At 39.2% G+C, this 16,713-nt stretch overlaps 1 protein-coding gene across 1 annotated transcript in view; it reads right to left on the bottom strand.

Moving 5' to 3' along the window:
- The window catches only part of polrmt (polymerase (RNA) mitochondrial (DNA directed)), a 45,036-nt gene extending 29,261 nt beyond the window's left edge, over nucleotides 1-15,775 (bottom strand). The window contains exons 1-9 of the mRNA XM_020081344.2: nucleotides 15,550-15,775; nucleotides 13,877-13,975; nucleotides 12,887-13,707; nucleotides 11,269-11,402; nucleotides 6,683-6,869; nucleotides 4,727-4,876; nucleotides 3,353-3,520; nucleotides 2,757-2,927; nucleotides 260-499 (exon numbers count right to left, since the gene is read on the bottom strand). Of these exons, the coding sequence (XP_019936903.2) occupies nucleotides 260-499; nucleotides 2,757-2,927; nucleotides 3,353-3,520; nucleotides 4,727-4,876; nucleotides 6,683-6,869; nucleotides 11,269-11,402; nucleotides 12,887-13,707; nucleotides 13,877-13,975; nucleotides 15,550-15,691 (2,112 nt within the window). The 5' untranslated portion in view covers nucleotides 15,692-15,775. The remainder of the gene's footprint in view (nucleotides 1-259; nucleotides 500-2,756; nucleotides 2,928-3,352; nucleotides 3,521-4,726; nucleotides 4,877-6,682; nucleotides 6,870-11,268; nucleotides 11,403-12,886; nucleotides 13,708-13,876; nucleotides 13,976-15,549) is intronic.
- Nucleotides 15,776-16,713: the final 938 nt, after the last annotated feature.

Genomic DNA, 16,713 nt, shown 5'->3' with positions numbered 1-16,713 from the left:
TCATGAGTTAGTTTCATCTGTCAATCATTAATGCTCGGGAATCTTGTTACCAGGTTATCAAAGGTTTTCAATTTACTCTCAGATCTGGATCTGAATGTTTTTATCTTAGAACTCACAGGTTCTCAAAGAATCAGAGGACCTGTGCTGATGCTTCTGTTTAGACAACCATCCATTCTGCATTTTGACAAGGCTGCAGAATTTCTACAAAGGGAGGTTGCTAGTCAAGTTGGTCTTAGAAGGATTTATGCAGCGACTGTACCTGTCGGATGCTGCGGAAGGTGTACATGTGGTAGAGGATGGAGATGCGCTTCCTGTCTTGGGCTGGGTTCAGGATGTCACTATTAATTTTCAGGTTCGTCACCATCATATCCACCAAGCATGTGCCCAGCTCCAGAATCACTATGTACGGCCAGCTTGTCTCGCCGTCCTGCAACATGGGTCCTGAAGTCAGCTCCATCTCCAGGTTACACCACTTCTCCCTGGGAAGGACGTTGCACTCCTAGAGGGAGATGATCAGAAGGTTATTTTCTTTTTGTGATTAAGATATTTTCCTCTAATTAAAAACACCATGGAGTATGATTATGCTAATGTCTTCCAAAAGCAAAGACATTGAAAGTCTAACTGAAATAAGCCATGAAGTTTTATCTAAAGTAGGTTGGAAGTGGCATGTCAATATTTAATGGATACTTTAAAAGCCCAGATTTAAACTCACCATTATTTTCATTATTAAACTATGTGGTGATTACTTTCTCAATTCATCAATCAATTGTTTCGTCAAAGTGAAAGATAAGACAGATAAGATAAGACACAGAGAAAAGCAGAACAGAAAAAAATGATGAAAATTCAAAACTTAAAGGTCCAGTGTGTAAGATTTAGGTGAAAGGGAACTGTTGGCAGAAATTTAATGTAGAATAATCCTTATGATTTTTTCACTAGTTTGTTTCATCTAAATTGTATGAAAATTGTAGTTTTCTTTACCCAAGAAATACCCTTTATATTCAAATACTTTACATTGAGGTGACCCTCTCTACAGAGGCCGCCATGTTTTTCACATTAGTCCAGACTGGACAAACTAAACACCTTTTGAGTTTTATGACAATTAAAGGCTACCACAGGTTCCCTTTTTCGTGTTTGGAAGGAGAGGGTGAGGTGAACCTGTGGTGAACTTCAGTTGTCATGAAAACTCAAAAGGTTTTAGTTTGTCCAGTTTGGACGACAGTAAAAAACATGGCGGCCTCCACACAGAGGACCCCCTCCATGTAAATATAAATTCGATTATTTATATTCAACTTCTGCCCAAAAATCCCATTACCTAAATCTTACACACTGGACCTTTAAATGAAATCAAAACAGGTGTTGTAAATTCTTATGACAAATGACTACATACCAAAGTGAACTACAGGAGTGAAGCGAGGAAGGTAGCATAATAAACATTATTTGGTTCAGGAAAAGCGTACTAAATACAATATCTTATCCTCACGAAACAACACAGCATATGTTACTTGCAGTGCAATAGCTTTAAGTCACAATAACTCAGACTGACCAAAGGTGAGAGTCAGTTTAGACAAACATTCCAGTGTTTAACTTTCAAAGTGGTTGAATAAAATGTAAATGAACTCAAGAGTTTGTTGTCATAGCAACAATGGAAAAAAATACATAACAGGCATACATTTAACTACAAATGTGGAATGTGAAATAACTTCCATGAAGAAAACACCTTAACCAAGGTCTAGCTTCCCTAGCTGCTGGAGTATAATGAGCTCTTGCTTATTATAATCTTGATGACATTAGCATTTTCCCCAGTGGATGAGAAGCATCAAGACACTGGAACAATGACTCAGGGATTCCAATGAGGAAACACAGCGTGGGCATTGTAGTTTTTAGTGCAGTATAATTTCCTTCAATAGCAAAGTTGAAAGTTCAATATATCAATGCAGTGCTTATGAACTGCACAAGCACTATGAGGAAGTATAGAGGAAGTATACAACATATCCTTGTTTTAAAAATTCTCCCTCAGAATTGTGAATTGTTTTACAGTTCCGCGAGTATTTGTCATTTTCTGCCCTTAAAGAACAATCAAAACAAAAATCAACTGTGTGGTTTATTCAACTTTTACTCAGGGGCAAAACATCTTTATCTTTACTTAATGCAAACAGCATCTGTAGAAAGATCCATTAGTTTTGAACAACTGTCAGTGGTTAATTTCTTCATTTTACTGTTAAAGGCCTGCAGTGAATTCTCCAAACCTATTCAAACCTAACATTTAGGTTTCAATAGGTTTGGAGAAACCATGGTGGAGCTGTGATGTTTTATTGAATGCTAAATTCTATTTGACAAAGTACTTTGTTGCTGTTGTGAAACAGTGTAAAAAAAAGTGCATGACAACTGAATTTAAAAATTCACTAAAACTTTCAGCTTTACAGCAGTAAAATATTTGAGACTTCAGCTGAACAATTGAATTGTTCAGTGACCAGTAGCCTAAGTACAATGTGTCTTCAGCTTTTATAGATGCAGTGCTGCATATAATGTTTCTCTTTCTCCCTTACCAGAGCATTAAGTTATCTGAGAAACTGTCATGCTCCGATTAGCTTTCTGTAATCTATACATCAAAATAAAAAAACACTTTATCGCATATTTATATTGTTGTGTGTGACAATGAATGCAGAAAAGAAAAGTTCATTCCTTTTTCTCCTGTACATAATAAAAGAAAAAGACAGACATCAGGAGCATCTTTAAGAAACATAGAATGTCTCTACCTTGGTATCTTTGGCCAGCAAGTCTGTGTAACTGCAGTAAATTTTGCCCAGCTTCTCCACCATCTGATTCTGGTGTTTCTGTCGCACAGAATACTTGGTATAGACCCTGTTGCCCAGGTCTGAGGCTAAAACCTTCAGCGACTCTCCACTTGGAGGCAGGTTGGCAACACTCTGGACAAGAACAGGACAAAGTTTAAAAGGTGAAAACATCAGCCAAAAGGTATTTACCACTTTTGTAAGATTCTGTTTAATGAAAAAGCATGAATTTTTATGTGGGAAGCAGAGGTATCTGATCAAAAGCATGCTCCCTTTTGATGCCAAAGTAAAAATGCTTTTCCAGGTATGGTCATCACTGTCAGTTATTTGATTTGAGTTTTGTGGTTTTACACACTGGTCGTTAAACAACAGCATTGTCAAGGAAACAACAGTTGTGGCAGTGACATCACAGAGGACATCACCAGAGGTCTTCTTAATTGTTAAAAAATAAAGCTGTCGTCAATCAAATCTATTTGACTCAAACACAGATGAATCTTGGTTAAATCCTGGGTTTCAGGCATTTTAACGAGTGGCAGGCTGGGTTAGGTTCGTTGTATTACCTGTAGCATGATGTCAACATACTCTTTATCCTCCAGCAGACAGAGGTAGGGATAAAGGTTAAGCCTGTAGTCCCTGGTGTTCGAGCTGGAAAGGATCACCTTTATCTCCCTCAGGGCCTGGAGAAGGGTCTTCTGCCATTGGGCCCCCAGCTCGACCAGCAGCCCCCTCTGAAAACACAACACATGTGTGGGTCATCCATCTTATGGCTGTGAGTGATGGCAGAAACGTTTAAGAAAGTGTCACATAAAATTTCCAGTCCTGCAGAAATCACACACTGCATGATGCAAATGGGAAGTCATTATACATTTTGAACCAGCAGCTAAGGCCACCACCTGTGGATGTATTGTGATATATATGTACATTCTGTGCATGACTGTGTTTGAGTTCACTCTTCAGCTGAAGGACTTTACTAGAGTTCTAGTCTGAGAGAGGCAGAGAGACATTCTGTCTTGTGGATGGATGGTGACTCTGCGCCGTCTCCATCGGCCTCCATTACAATACATTATTATGCTGCCCTGCCTTTCTATAAATGCTTCCTGACCACCAGGGACTCTTAGCCTGCTCGCTTCTTACAAAGACCATCTGCAGAGGCAGAAGCGAGCAGGCTGGACTGTAAATGCCAGATTTGGAAAAAAAGCACACCACAGGAATATGTTCTTTCTTCTTCTAACCTGTCAGGCATAAATGCAAATCATTTCAAAGTTTAGACCAGCGAAAAACTTTACTTTTAGGAGACAATGTGAACCCATGGATGTGGAAAGTTTTTAAATTTAAATAAATGATCACTTTGTAAATGGTCTTTTATTTATGTTGTTTACTTCAAACAAAGCAGAATACTGCCGAGATTATATGCACCCACTACAATCTGTAGTGTGTGCCAGCATTTTGAGCTTTGCTGACAATCTGCGGATAGGAGGATACCTGATGTTCTTCCAGCACCAATGAAGCAATGAATGGAAACAATTGCAATATTGTTGTACATGTAAATTTGATTAATAATAAAAGGCTGAATATAGCTTTAGGACTAAAAGCTACACACTCTTTTATTACCTTCACCAAGGAGGTTTTCACTCTTGTCCATTTGTTTGTTGGTTGTTTTTTTTTTTTTTACCAGGGAAAAATTCACAGGGGATTGATATCTATGATTGTGCTCAATTTGGTGCAGCTAGAAATAAAAATCTGGATCCAGCAAATTATGGATTCAAATTATGGATTCTTTGGGGGATGGGCTTGTTTTCAGCCACTATATGGTGTATATAAGTAAGAGGAATATGCACTCTAGTGAGTCCCAAAAACATTTCTTCCAGATTGTAACACCTTGTTTTGAGTTGATGTTGTGAAAAGGAAGAGAAGCAATAGGTGAGTCTGATTACCATTTTGGCCATGTTTTCAGTGACAGGCTTGGCAGCCTCCACTGAGTCGATGGTGACAGTGCAGGCCTGCTCCACATCCAGCTGACGTTCGAAACCCTGGAGGAGCTCCTCCTTAGTCAAGTCCAGTTTGGGGTAGTGGTGGTCTTCTCTCTAAAACACAAACAAAAGCAAGAGAGACAGACACAAATTAAGACTGTTTACTTTGTCCTGATATTAACCTCATACAGCAGGACTGGGATACCCTATCACTAGATTGTAGGAAGTTGCTGGCAAGTGACCTGAGAATAAGAAAATCTAATTTAGGGCATAAGAATTAAAGGGAGCCTTTTTAGACTAGTCAAAAAGGGTCAAGTTATTAGGACACAGAAGTGTTAAGCTGAGAAATCAAAGATAGGACACATTTTTGAATTACATTTAAGAGTTAAAAACATAGAGACACATTGTGAATGAATCGTCAATTTTCATTTTTTAGTAATAAAAATAAAATGTGCTTTAAATGTCTGTTCTTCTTTTCAAAGTGAACTTGCCAAGGAACCAACCACTGGATGCTATCCAAACGTCATGGAAAGGTTGTACACATGAGTAGATGCAGTGCTAACATTTATTAGCTGATAGACTGCAGAGATACAGAAGATGGTAAATTAGGCCTCAGAGAGACAGAGCAGGTTCAGCAGCCAGAGCAAAGCTGAAGGTACAGTGGCACATAAATTGCTCACTAGAATGCTCTTGTACAATTTTACAACTTATGAACAATAAATGGACAAAGAAACCAACACTTCATTATCACTCCACAGGGATGAAATCAATAGAATTGAAACCATTTCCTGAAGGCATTACTGAGATACAAGATGAAAAAAAAAATATCAAATGAGAGATCAGACTATCTCTGATGACAAGTTGAAAGTATATCAAACTTTCAATCACTAAATCACTTGCAAATACAATTAGGAACAATAGTGATTGAGCATTAACATCTGACCTGTTCAAAATGTCAGTAAGGTGCATTCTTTCACATGGAGGATAAAAATACATTCCCTGCTGATTGCTACCATCACACATAGGCCAACACTAAAATAAAGAACCAAAAATATGTCACTTGGATGAAGATCAAAGTGAAGATGGTGCAAAGCTAGAGGATAAAAATACAACAATTGTACTAATAGCTGTGAATGAATCATGTGAGAATCAGAAGGGGAAGAGAGATGGGAAAATGTGAGGAGAGCTGAGAGGAGGAAGAGAGGCAAGGAAAGCAGAGGAACCAGTAGAAAGCAGAGTTAGCCCACTATAAATAGGCCAGAGTCTGTCTGTCTGTCTGTGATGGGGTGACAATCAAATGTTTCGTAGTCACGCTGGAGCCGTCTGACAGCTTTCCCAGCTTGCTGCTGTTTCAGCTGGCAAAACATACAAAACACTTGGTCTCAAAATAACTCGTTCCTGTCATACATAGCTTGTTTTTCACTTAAAGTCACACCCTGTGTTTAAATTAAGTCCTTTACCTAATTTCCATTAAGATTTCTATTAGACTGAAAGTATAGGTGAAACTATAATTACTTTCAGTTTTATTCCTTTGAATTCTAAAAAGATAACTGTATTTACTCCTCCCTTTCTAAGCATGTGGGAGAGCCAAGGCGGCGTTATTAGTGTTTGTCTGTTCTGAGCTATTGTAGAAACATAGCGGGGCAACATAGCAGGATCAGTTAAAGAGGGCCTGCTCCCTTTGTGAATATAAAAGGTCATTCTATCATAAAACACAAGGTGATTACAGATGAATGAAAACATAATCATTGATACTTTATTCCAACTTTGCAAACCGATCCCCCTAATTCCAACACCCTTTAAGACAACATTTAAAATGGTGGTACCATCTTAAAAAGCTGTGGAAAATGTTGGCTTTTAAATTAAGTTATTATATGATAAGTTTAAGAATCAGTTTATGACAAAGCTGGCCTGTGGTACCTGTGTGTAAAAGTCCTGAATCAATGACGTATAGCCCTCGTTTGTCGACAGCTTGAGGCAGGGTTGGTAGTCGGGATGGATCACGCGGATGGCCTTCAGCACCATGTCTCTCTCATCTTGTCGAAACACACACTGGCTCCACAGATCATCCACAGACAGACCGTGCTGCTGCATCTGATTCAGGCACCTGCATATACAGAGACATACATCAGTTTATTTTTACTGTCAGATTGTCTGTGTCCTGACCATAGACCGTTTATAAAGACAGACATCTCTCAGCTCTGCAGTATAGGTCATAGACCCCCACCCACCTCTTCCATGTTGGCAGATGGGACATGAACCAAACTAAAAAGATGTGAAAAAAATAAATAAATAAAAAGATAGCTTCATTTTAGAACATTTTAGGATGAAGTGGAGATGTGTCATCCATCTTTATATATACAGTCTATGGTCCCGACACGGTATTGTGCTATGTGATGCCTGCAGTGGGTAGAGCAAAGCAGATAAAGCCAACAGAGAGATAAGCTTGCTTCATAAGAAGCCAATAGAGTGAGCTCTGTAGCTGCTGTAACTGAGCTTGTTGTGGTGAGAGGTTCAGGAAGCAGTTGCATTGCTTAATTAGACAATCATTCACTATAACCCATAAAAATTAGCACCAGGAACTTCACCACAAAATACTTTTTAGCAGACTGAGCAGATGTCCCATATCTTGGTTTATCTCATTACATGTGTACAATGTTTAATAACTGGTTAAAACAACTAGAATAACTGATACGTATAATTTCCTAATTCTTATGCTGGGTTATCAATCCATCAGATTAGAAAACACAACACAGCCAACTCTCTTTCAGACAGTGATCAGGAATCTTCTACGTTCCATTGTGTTTAAGTTTTTAATATTCTGAATAAGGGCCCATCAGTTGACACAAGAGCTAGATCTTTATCTCTAAATTGGAGATTGTAATTGTTATGGTGGAACAGACTTTCGAGTCTTCAGATCAGAAGATCAGAGTTCACAACTTTCTGACCTGATCTGTGGGAATAGGACTAAGATAATTGTAAAACTTTCTGGGTGCCTGATTAATTCATCTTGACAGTTGCAGAATATCAATGTAAGTATTTGCATTGACAGGCTTATCTGGAATCCAAGTATGGGTCTGATGCAGAGGCAGATGGCCACTGACGACATCAGTAAAATATTTATTCAAACAGACTCTCCTGCACTTGCAAAACGTCTGCTCTCAGATTTCTGCTCTCACTCTCCGATTTTTGTGAAATTACCCTGTCAAAATCCCCCGAACCAAAAAAATGTCAGGTATGACGTTGACCAATAACAGCTTTGAACAGGAGTAGAGCATATTTGCATGTGAGCAGGCGGCTGTTTGAGAAAAAGGGCAGGGCATTGAGGGAAAGAATTAAAAAAAATTAAGCCTCATTATTATCGATGGATACAATGTCCGACAGCAGAAAGTAAGAAAATGTATAATTATTATAAGTGTGAATCAAACAATGTTAAATTGGATGACTGAAAGTCACCCCAAGTGCTATTTTTACACAGACATACACAGAGGGGGAGCTTGTTAGTGTCATGCACAATCGGTCTCAAGCCCCTGCCACACAATGACTGAGGGAGCTGCTCCCTAGAGCTTCACTACAGAGTAGACTTGCACTGGGTAAATCAAAAGACAAAAGTGAGGAAATCCCATTTATCATCTAGCAGAGTAGCTAGAGAGAGCTTTACCCTGTACACCTTATGATGCTAATTACCATCTGCAGGAGCCCTGGCTTAGCAATTTTCCACTGACTTAATCAAATCAGAAGTGAGCAGAGCTCTGTAAATGAATGAATGAGCACAACAAAAGCAACCGGACAAAAGGCATACACCTGTTACTATGTATGTAGTCTGCGAAATATTCCTAAAACAAGACACAGAGGGACCGTTTCTGAATATTTTTACTAATGCCTTGGAGTCTCTTGTGATGCTGACATGCAATTTGAGTCAGAGCAAATGAGAGAGCATCAAACAAAGAGGGGATTAGTCTGGGTGCTAGGAGTGTGGTCCAGAGGAACAAAGAAGGCAGAGAAGTTGAAAGATAGAGCATAATCGGCATGGTGACTGCTCTGCTGCACCCCAGGGAGCTGAGAAGTCTAGAGGACACAGCGCTTACAAAGGGAAAACCTAGAGGGATAAGTGTGTGTAGGTCAGCGTGTGTGTGTGTGCATGTAAGGGAGACAGAGGAGAGAGGAGCAGTGCACTGAGGCCAAGGATCCTCCAGGCGACTTCAGAGGCAAGAGTGACATCAAGAGAATGGCAGTCAGGCCATAAAGGAAGAAACAACGTAGTAAAGAAAAGAACTGGCAGACCACAAACACACAGTGACAGAGATGATGACCACAGTGAGGAAGGTGAGAGAAAAGACAGGTGGCTCGGTCAGAGACTGAGCAGGACCGCGCCACTGCACAACAACAATGTCAAATGAGCATCAGCTTACAGAGATCAATGGACCAACCAGATAGCTACCACCAACCCTACTGGCACCTGCCCCTCTATTGGAACACTCTGTAGTGTGATGTCACTGACGTCAAGGAGGAATATAAGAGTGCGTCTGTGGTTTTGTGGTGATTGATAATAAGTGGGCTGTTTTTCACAGTGTGATTAGAAACTAGCTGGTGTTCAAACTCACAGGTTGTCTTCTTCAAAGAGAAAAGCTTATTAGGGTCAAAGCTTGACTTCTGAAGGTGGTGGGTTGAATCTGCACTCCCTTTCCCTATGGGGCTTCAACACCATGAAGACCAACACTAATGGTGAATTCAGGTTATTCTTCTCAAATCAAAAAGTGTCTACAAAGAGGAATGGTCAAGTGCTAACACTGACAACATACCTAATACCTTTAACATGTACTGAGGTAAACATTTCTAATTTGAAAAAGATATGTTGGACAATATGTAATAGCAATGTCATTTCTAAATCACCTCAAAGTAATTAAATTCTTTGCAACTTAACATTTCTAACGTTTCTTATCAGCTAATAGCAACACATAGGTGACAACATCATCCGATAAAGCTGTGCAAGCCAATGCATCGATTTTTTTCCCCATCTACAAAATATTTTTAAATCTCTTCCATGTATCTGTAACAGCTTCTTTGCAGATGAACACATACATAGTATATGCCTGGTTTATGAATGCCTTTATTTTATCTATGCATTGCTTTTTTCCAAAAGTCCAGAAAGTGACGTGTGATCACTTGATTAAAACATACCTGGTAAATACTGTACATTGTAGTCAAGTGATATTCCTGGATTTGAACTGCATCAACACAGACTGCCTGACTGAGTCTGACCCATCCATTAGTGACTCTGACATAGTGAGAAGACACAAGGTCATTTCTGGAGAGGAACCCCCTCTGAGAGAAGCCTTCAACTGAGACAGATTATGGGGTGATTATGTTCAGCAGTGTTCCTTTGTCAACATCCATGACTGTAAATCAAAAACAACCCTGGTGCCCTTTTTTTATTTTTCATGCTAAAATAAGTCTGGACTTATGTCAGGCCCCTAAGAAGAAAAAAAAAGAATTCAAATATGGGCTCTGCCACTGCCTGGGCAGCATGCCAACTGATTGTATCGGCTGCCATCAAGCAGGCAAACTAACTGTGATGCATGTCGTCTTGTGCTGAAGCTGTGAGCTGTGTCCAGCAGCGTTGTGTGTGTTAAAAAGTAATATGATAAATCTGTGTGTGAGGCTGACACACAGTCAGTGACATAACAACACAATTAATATTACTTAACAGTGATATGTCAGGATGACCTAGTTACTGCAGACACACGGCTGGGCTGGTGTTGGTCAATGACTTTGGTGGTAATAAGTTGAAAAACTCAAAAAAATATGTTTTTTGAGCAAAAGTAAATGAAATACACCAGAATGTGTTGTTAGTATGTTTCTGGTGGAGTAAACCACTCTCAGTAACATTGTGTCTGCATGTTCCAACAATCAAAACTATCCTAAGTGGTCTTATAAAATAAACAATAATATCTTCAGATGTTTCCACAATCAACCAAAATAGTATATCAAAGCACCTCAGGAGCAGTATGTTATGTTTTTTTCACGTTTGGAGAAACGGTCCCCCAGTGACTTCATTTGTATTAGATTTGAGTTGTTTACCCCTGAAACTCCAAAAGTGTTTTGTGGGCTCCCACACTACACCTACCCCTCCATCCGAAGAGAAAATACCGATTCGAGACAAAAGTCACAATTAAAGAAGTCATTAACAGTGACAGTCAAAGATAGAGTCATTAATGAAAAGTTTATCATGAAGTCCAGAACAAACAGTAAGTAACTAAAACCATGCAATGAACACGGTTGTTGGTGATGATGGAGAATAAAGGCAACCATGAGAACAACATGACACCTGCTGGTGAGTCTGTGTATCACTGCCCTGCCCCCTTTTTTAAACTCTGATAGGCTCTATGCCCTTCTTGACAAATATAAAATGATACTGTAAAAACGTTTTTACATGTCAAATGCATGTTATCACAAACACAGCTCGTCATGACACTAGCTTATGTGTGGTGTGCGTGAGCTCGTACCTTGTGATGATTTTTGGGGAGCAGCTGGGAATGCGGCCCATACACTCCAGAGCAGCAGAGTAGGATCCCAGGTTTGGCTTAAAACCAGCCTCCTCTACCAGAATAAATATGCGACCGATCTGATGTAATAAGCCCTACAAATAGAGAGACACGGAAAGACAAACACAGAAGGGCCGTTAAACTGCAGTACAGTTTACACATTTACTACAACAATTTTCAATGAAACCAACGACACAACAGAATTATACTTAAAAAGAAACACATTAGACAACAATTGTAATTTATTTCAGAATTCAGGAATTGACTTGTATCCTTCACTCCATGTTTAGAAACAACCTAACCAAACATTTAGTAGCGGTGTGACCACACAGTTTTTTTTTAAAGAAACTATTTTGATACACATGGCAATGGGAAAATAACAGGTATAATTAATAATGATGGATGAGTTCCATTTCACCGCTTCAGTTTCAGAGTTGTGTTATCATGGATTCGAGTTCACTTACTGGCATATTTAATCATAGAGAGCCATTGTTAATGTTATTATGGTCCTGCTATGACACGACAAAATATCTGCTGTGAAAAGGGCAAACATAGTCAAACACTGAAAAGTGTTTAGACTGGATAGTAACCACATTAACATTTATGACCTCACTAAATGATGATCAGTGAAGTGATGAATCAATAATTGTTTTATTGACAGTTCATGAAACGGATTGTATCGTAACTTAAAAAGTGAGACCCTCCCTGATTTTCAACTGGCTGTCGACACATCTCTTTGAAAAGAAACGGCCAAGTCATATTTTACGTAAGCACAAAAACACAGAAAACTGTTAAGTAATGAAACCCTTCTGGTCAAACGGTGTTGTGTGACAGATGCCAGGGGAAACGGGGTCAAAAGCAGTGGGGGAATCGTTTATGGAGGGAGCTTCTTTTGGTCTTGGGGATAGAAACTTACCCCGAGCCTGGCATATAAACAGTCAAATATGGTTTATAGTCAAACTTGTTCGATTGTATCTAGAGCCTGACAGCTATGGATTCTGGTGGCCGATATCAGTGTGAGTGTCAAGGTGATCTGTTTTAGTTTGGGGTTTCCTGTTTTATTTTGTAGTTCTGATCTCCCTAACATGTTTCGGTTCAATTTACTTCCTGCCTGTGTGTTTCCCTCCAGTTTTGATTGTTCGATCTGCCTTGATTAGTTTCAACTGTTTGTCCTGTGCCATCTGTCTCTAGTTTGTCATTAGTTCAGTTTGTATTGAATTCAACTCTTCAGTTTTGTGGGTCCGCCTTCTCTCCACATTGTGACAGTGAGGCTAGATACGTTGATATTAGCCTCACTGTCACAATGTGGTTGTACTCGAATTATAAAGTATAACTTTACCTGGCTCTTCTATCAGCATGATGTGGGTCACTATGTTACAATACACATGTGTCGCATCAATGCTGGAAGATGTTCGAGATGCTTGTCAGGAGTGTGAGTAGGTGCACAAACAGGATGCTGATTGCAGTTCTCTTAGTATCCACTAGCATTATTAATAATAACAAGGGTTTTCCAAGTAACTGTTACACAAAGCTACAATCATACTAAAAGGTGTACATTTTTAAACACAGTTGGACTCACCTTCTTGGCCCACACCCTCATCAGGATGTTGTAAACATCAGTGTTCAGAAATTTCCGTCGACGTACTACTCTGTGCTGGCTGAGCAGGAATCCGCTTGCCCTCTCAATGTTCCCCGAAAACACACACGCCTCCAGGTAGGAGCGGATGCTCAGCTGCATGTCCCTATATGTACTTCCTTCACTGTCCACCTGTGGGTGCTCTGCGACACTAGAGGAGGTCCGCTGGGTCACCTGTTGAATGAGCCTCTCCTCCAACTCTTCCACCTCAGCCAGCTTCATAACTGTGTTCTGAGCATCATTAACAGTCTGACTTTGCTCCTTGTCACCAGGATGCTGATTTCTAGAGTTCTTACACTTCCCTTTAGAAGCTTTATGTTCTGTGGCTGGAGTGGAAGTGGCCGCAGCATGAATTTTATCTGATATTTTTGTGCATCCTCTGCTTGGCTTTACCGCAGGTGTGGTCTTGTTAGCTGTGGTAGATATGGTTTTATGTGCTGTGCCTGGTAGGATCTGGGAGCTGCTTTTGCTTCCTTTTGATTTGGCTGTTGGTTTCTTCTGAACAGTTTGCTTAATTTCCTGCTGTTTTTGAAGTTTTTTTGTTTTCTCCTTAGCTAATTTTTCCATCCATCGGCTTTGCTGAGATTTAGAAGTTCCTTTAGCTCCTGATTTAGAAATGACAGTCTTGTCCTTAGATGTGGTTTTGGAACTCCAACTAGATGAGACTCCTTTTCCAGAAGAGCTGGCTTTAACAACTTGCACATCAGCATGTTGGACGTCCAAAACAATGTCCGTCTCGAGTTGCTGGATCCTGGCCTCAAGCACTTAGATGGAGAAACAATAAAAACCATTAATATAAGTAAATTACATGCCAAGTTTTTTCAGAGCAATACACTGAAATATAGATAGCAGTACAGAATACTAAATGTCTCTCATTTATGACATACCATTCAGCATAGCGTGATATTAAGGGTTAAAAATGTGGTAGCATACCGTCAAACAGCTGAGACTGTTCCAACACACGTTTTTTTGCATCTTCTTTCTTTGGGATAACAAGCGAAACATTTCTTCTCTGAAGCTGGAGAGGTGTCTCTGCAACACAAAAATAAAAACAGCTGTTTGCCATTGGAGCTTACAATAATATTTCTAAATAATTGTGGCATACTTATACTTTTATATCCTAAACTAATACAATAGTATTAAAAAGTTTAGGCTTGGCTTTAGACTCCTAATGCTTACTGTATAACTATGGTGCCTCTGATAGTAATGATGCAACAACTTATAACACTACTAAGAGCATTCTGTATATAGCTTGCTGTTAAGGAACAATTAAATGTTGGCTTGGATTCATGTTAAAACATGTTACAGTTAACATACACAGAGAATGCATGTGGAAATCCATGAAGTCCCCCTTGTAGGGCATACACATTCTGGAAAATGACAGGATATATCAACAGCACAATGCATCGCCTAATGCCCATAAATCAGTAAATTTCTCTATGGTATAATGACTTAATTATGAAATGCAACATAATAAGTAGTGAAAATATCCTGTATATCTATAAATGTAGACAAAGCTCACATAAATACTGAAAGATTAGAAAACAAGTACTATAAGAGTCATGAAAACAACAAAATGAAATAGAATAGATACAAATGACACACCTTGAAATAGTAAAATATAATAAGAGTAATATCTAATAATTGAGACAAGACATTCAAAGGTTCAGTGTGTAGAATTTCATGACATCTAGTGGTGAAGTTGCATGTTGCAGCTTCAATTGTTATAAAAGTTCAAAAGGTTTGTCCAGTTTGGACAACTGTAAAAAACATAGCTCCCTCCATAGAGAGGCCCCGCTCCCGACATAAATATAAAGGATTTAAATATAAAGGGCCCATTCTAGAGTAGAGAAAACCAAAGTTCGTACAATTTAGATGGAACACACTAGGATTATTTTATATTCACTTTCTGCTCATAGATCCCTTTCACCTAAATCTTACACACTGAATCTTTAAGTGTGGGCTACATTGTAAATTGCTTGTTAAAAGCCACGGATGGCCCTGTAGGTAACTAATAAACCTGAGATGGGTTCCAAATGTAACAGAGAATTAGAGCAGTGATGCTAATCTATCAGTGGGATGGTATGACCTTAAAAACGTGGCCGCTGGGTTGAGGATAAAGTGCACATGGGGGACAGAATGTGAGCAGGTGAGAAGACAGTGACCTTCGTGCAGGTGTGATGATATTATAACATGGATGACCTTATATGTTTGATCTGGGAGATATTGATCATGGCAGACATGATGTGTGGCTAACTCGTTCAGGTCAGGAGTCCTCGACGAGAGGACGCTGCTCTAGTGAACTAATGATGGTAATGGTTCAGTCTGAAGTTATTACAGAGAACAAACCCAACTAAAGCACAGCTCTGAGAAGTTGACTCATACTCTGTCAATATGAATCAATCACTAAACAACACTTTAACTGTCGAGCACCCTCCAGCAGCAAATAAACTCCCCTTCCTCTTACCTTGTGCTGCTCGTCTGACATGACAAGAACTATTCAGAGGTTAAATGACTCTATTTGAATAATATTATTCCTGAAGACACTTGAATAGTGAACATTGTGGGACTAACTCAGACCCTCCTGAGAGGATCTTTCCGCTCACCTGATATTCGTCTGACTGCTCCGCTTCTAAATGACGCACACAGCCGACAACAGTCCGCAAAATACCCACGAAGTGCGCACTTCTCCAACAAACTGGGGCGACTGAGACATTTAGCGACGGCACAGACCCTGAGGACTGACATGTTGACTTGTAATAACCGCGTTCTCCCTCAGCAGCGCGCAGCCATCTTGGATAAGACCAAGCCAATCGCGGGGAGAGCTAACGGCTTGGGCAGGCCTGGTGAGAAGATCACCGATAAATGGAGTGAGGCGAATGTCGCTTGGATTCATGAGACAGTTGTAGTTGTTCAAAAAGCACGGAAGAGTTTTAGGATCAGACATGAGGAAACCATGAGAGGAGAATGAAGTTGAAATGTGGAGTATAAAGTGAAAATTATTCAGATGAGGATTTTACTGTCAAGTGCAAAATAAAGACAAAATCTTCCATTTTGTTCCGCTTCATTCTAAATATTTCAACCTTCTTCTTGAGATTTCGACTTTAAATTTCAAATGTAAAATAAAATCTCCCTCTTGGATATTTTTCTTATCTATCGCCCTAATTTTCTTCCATAAGAGAGCTACCACACAACAGCACATTTGAATCATTAGATAAGATAAGATAGATAAGATAAGACTTTATTGTCATTGTCACTGTAAAAGTTACAACGAAATTCAAAGGTGCTTGACTCATTTAAAGTTAAAAAACAAACACAGTTTAACAAAAGTATTAAGATAGTAAAAGTAAATAGTAAAAGTAAGAATGTACAGAGTTGACACTGGTATTTACAAGAATTGCACATGTATTTAGAGAAATTGCAAAAATGGCACTGGTAGTGGTAAATATTGCACTGGTGGAATAGTATAGATGGAATAGAATATAGACAGACAGAGTTGTATTGATTACCTGCATTATGTAATATTTATTAATGTATGTTCTGTCTTCTCTCAATAGCATAAAGGCAGAACTGTCTTTATATATTGCTCAATATTTCTGAACAAAAAGTTTTCTTTCCTTTCAAATGTTCTAGATATAGAAGATACATTTTCCCATCAGTCTATAATGGAGAGTGAATTATATTTGGCCTACAGGTGGCAGTCTCACCTCATTTACCCAAGTCGCACTAGAGGTCAAACAGGAGGCAAAGCTGTAAATGATTGTATTAAA

The sequence above is a fragment of the Paralichthys olivaceus genome, chromosome 3, assembly GCF_024713975.1.
Source record: "Paralichthys olivaceus isolate ysfri-2021 chromosome 3, ASM2471397v2, whole genome shotgun sequence".
In the NCBI taxonomy this organism is placed as follows: domain Eukaryota; kingdom Metazoa; phylum Chordata; class Actinopteri; order Pleuronectiformes; family Paralichthyidae; genus Paralichthys; species Paralichthys olivaceus.
This window is presented reverse-complemented; position numbering and strand designations above follow the sequence as displayed.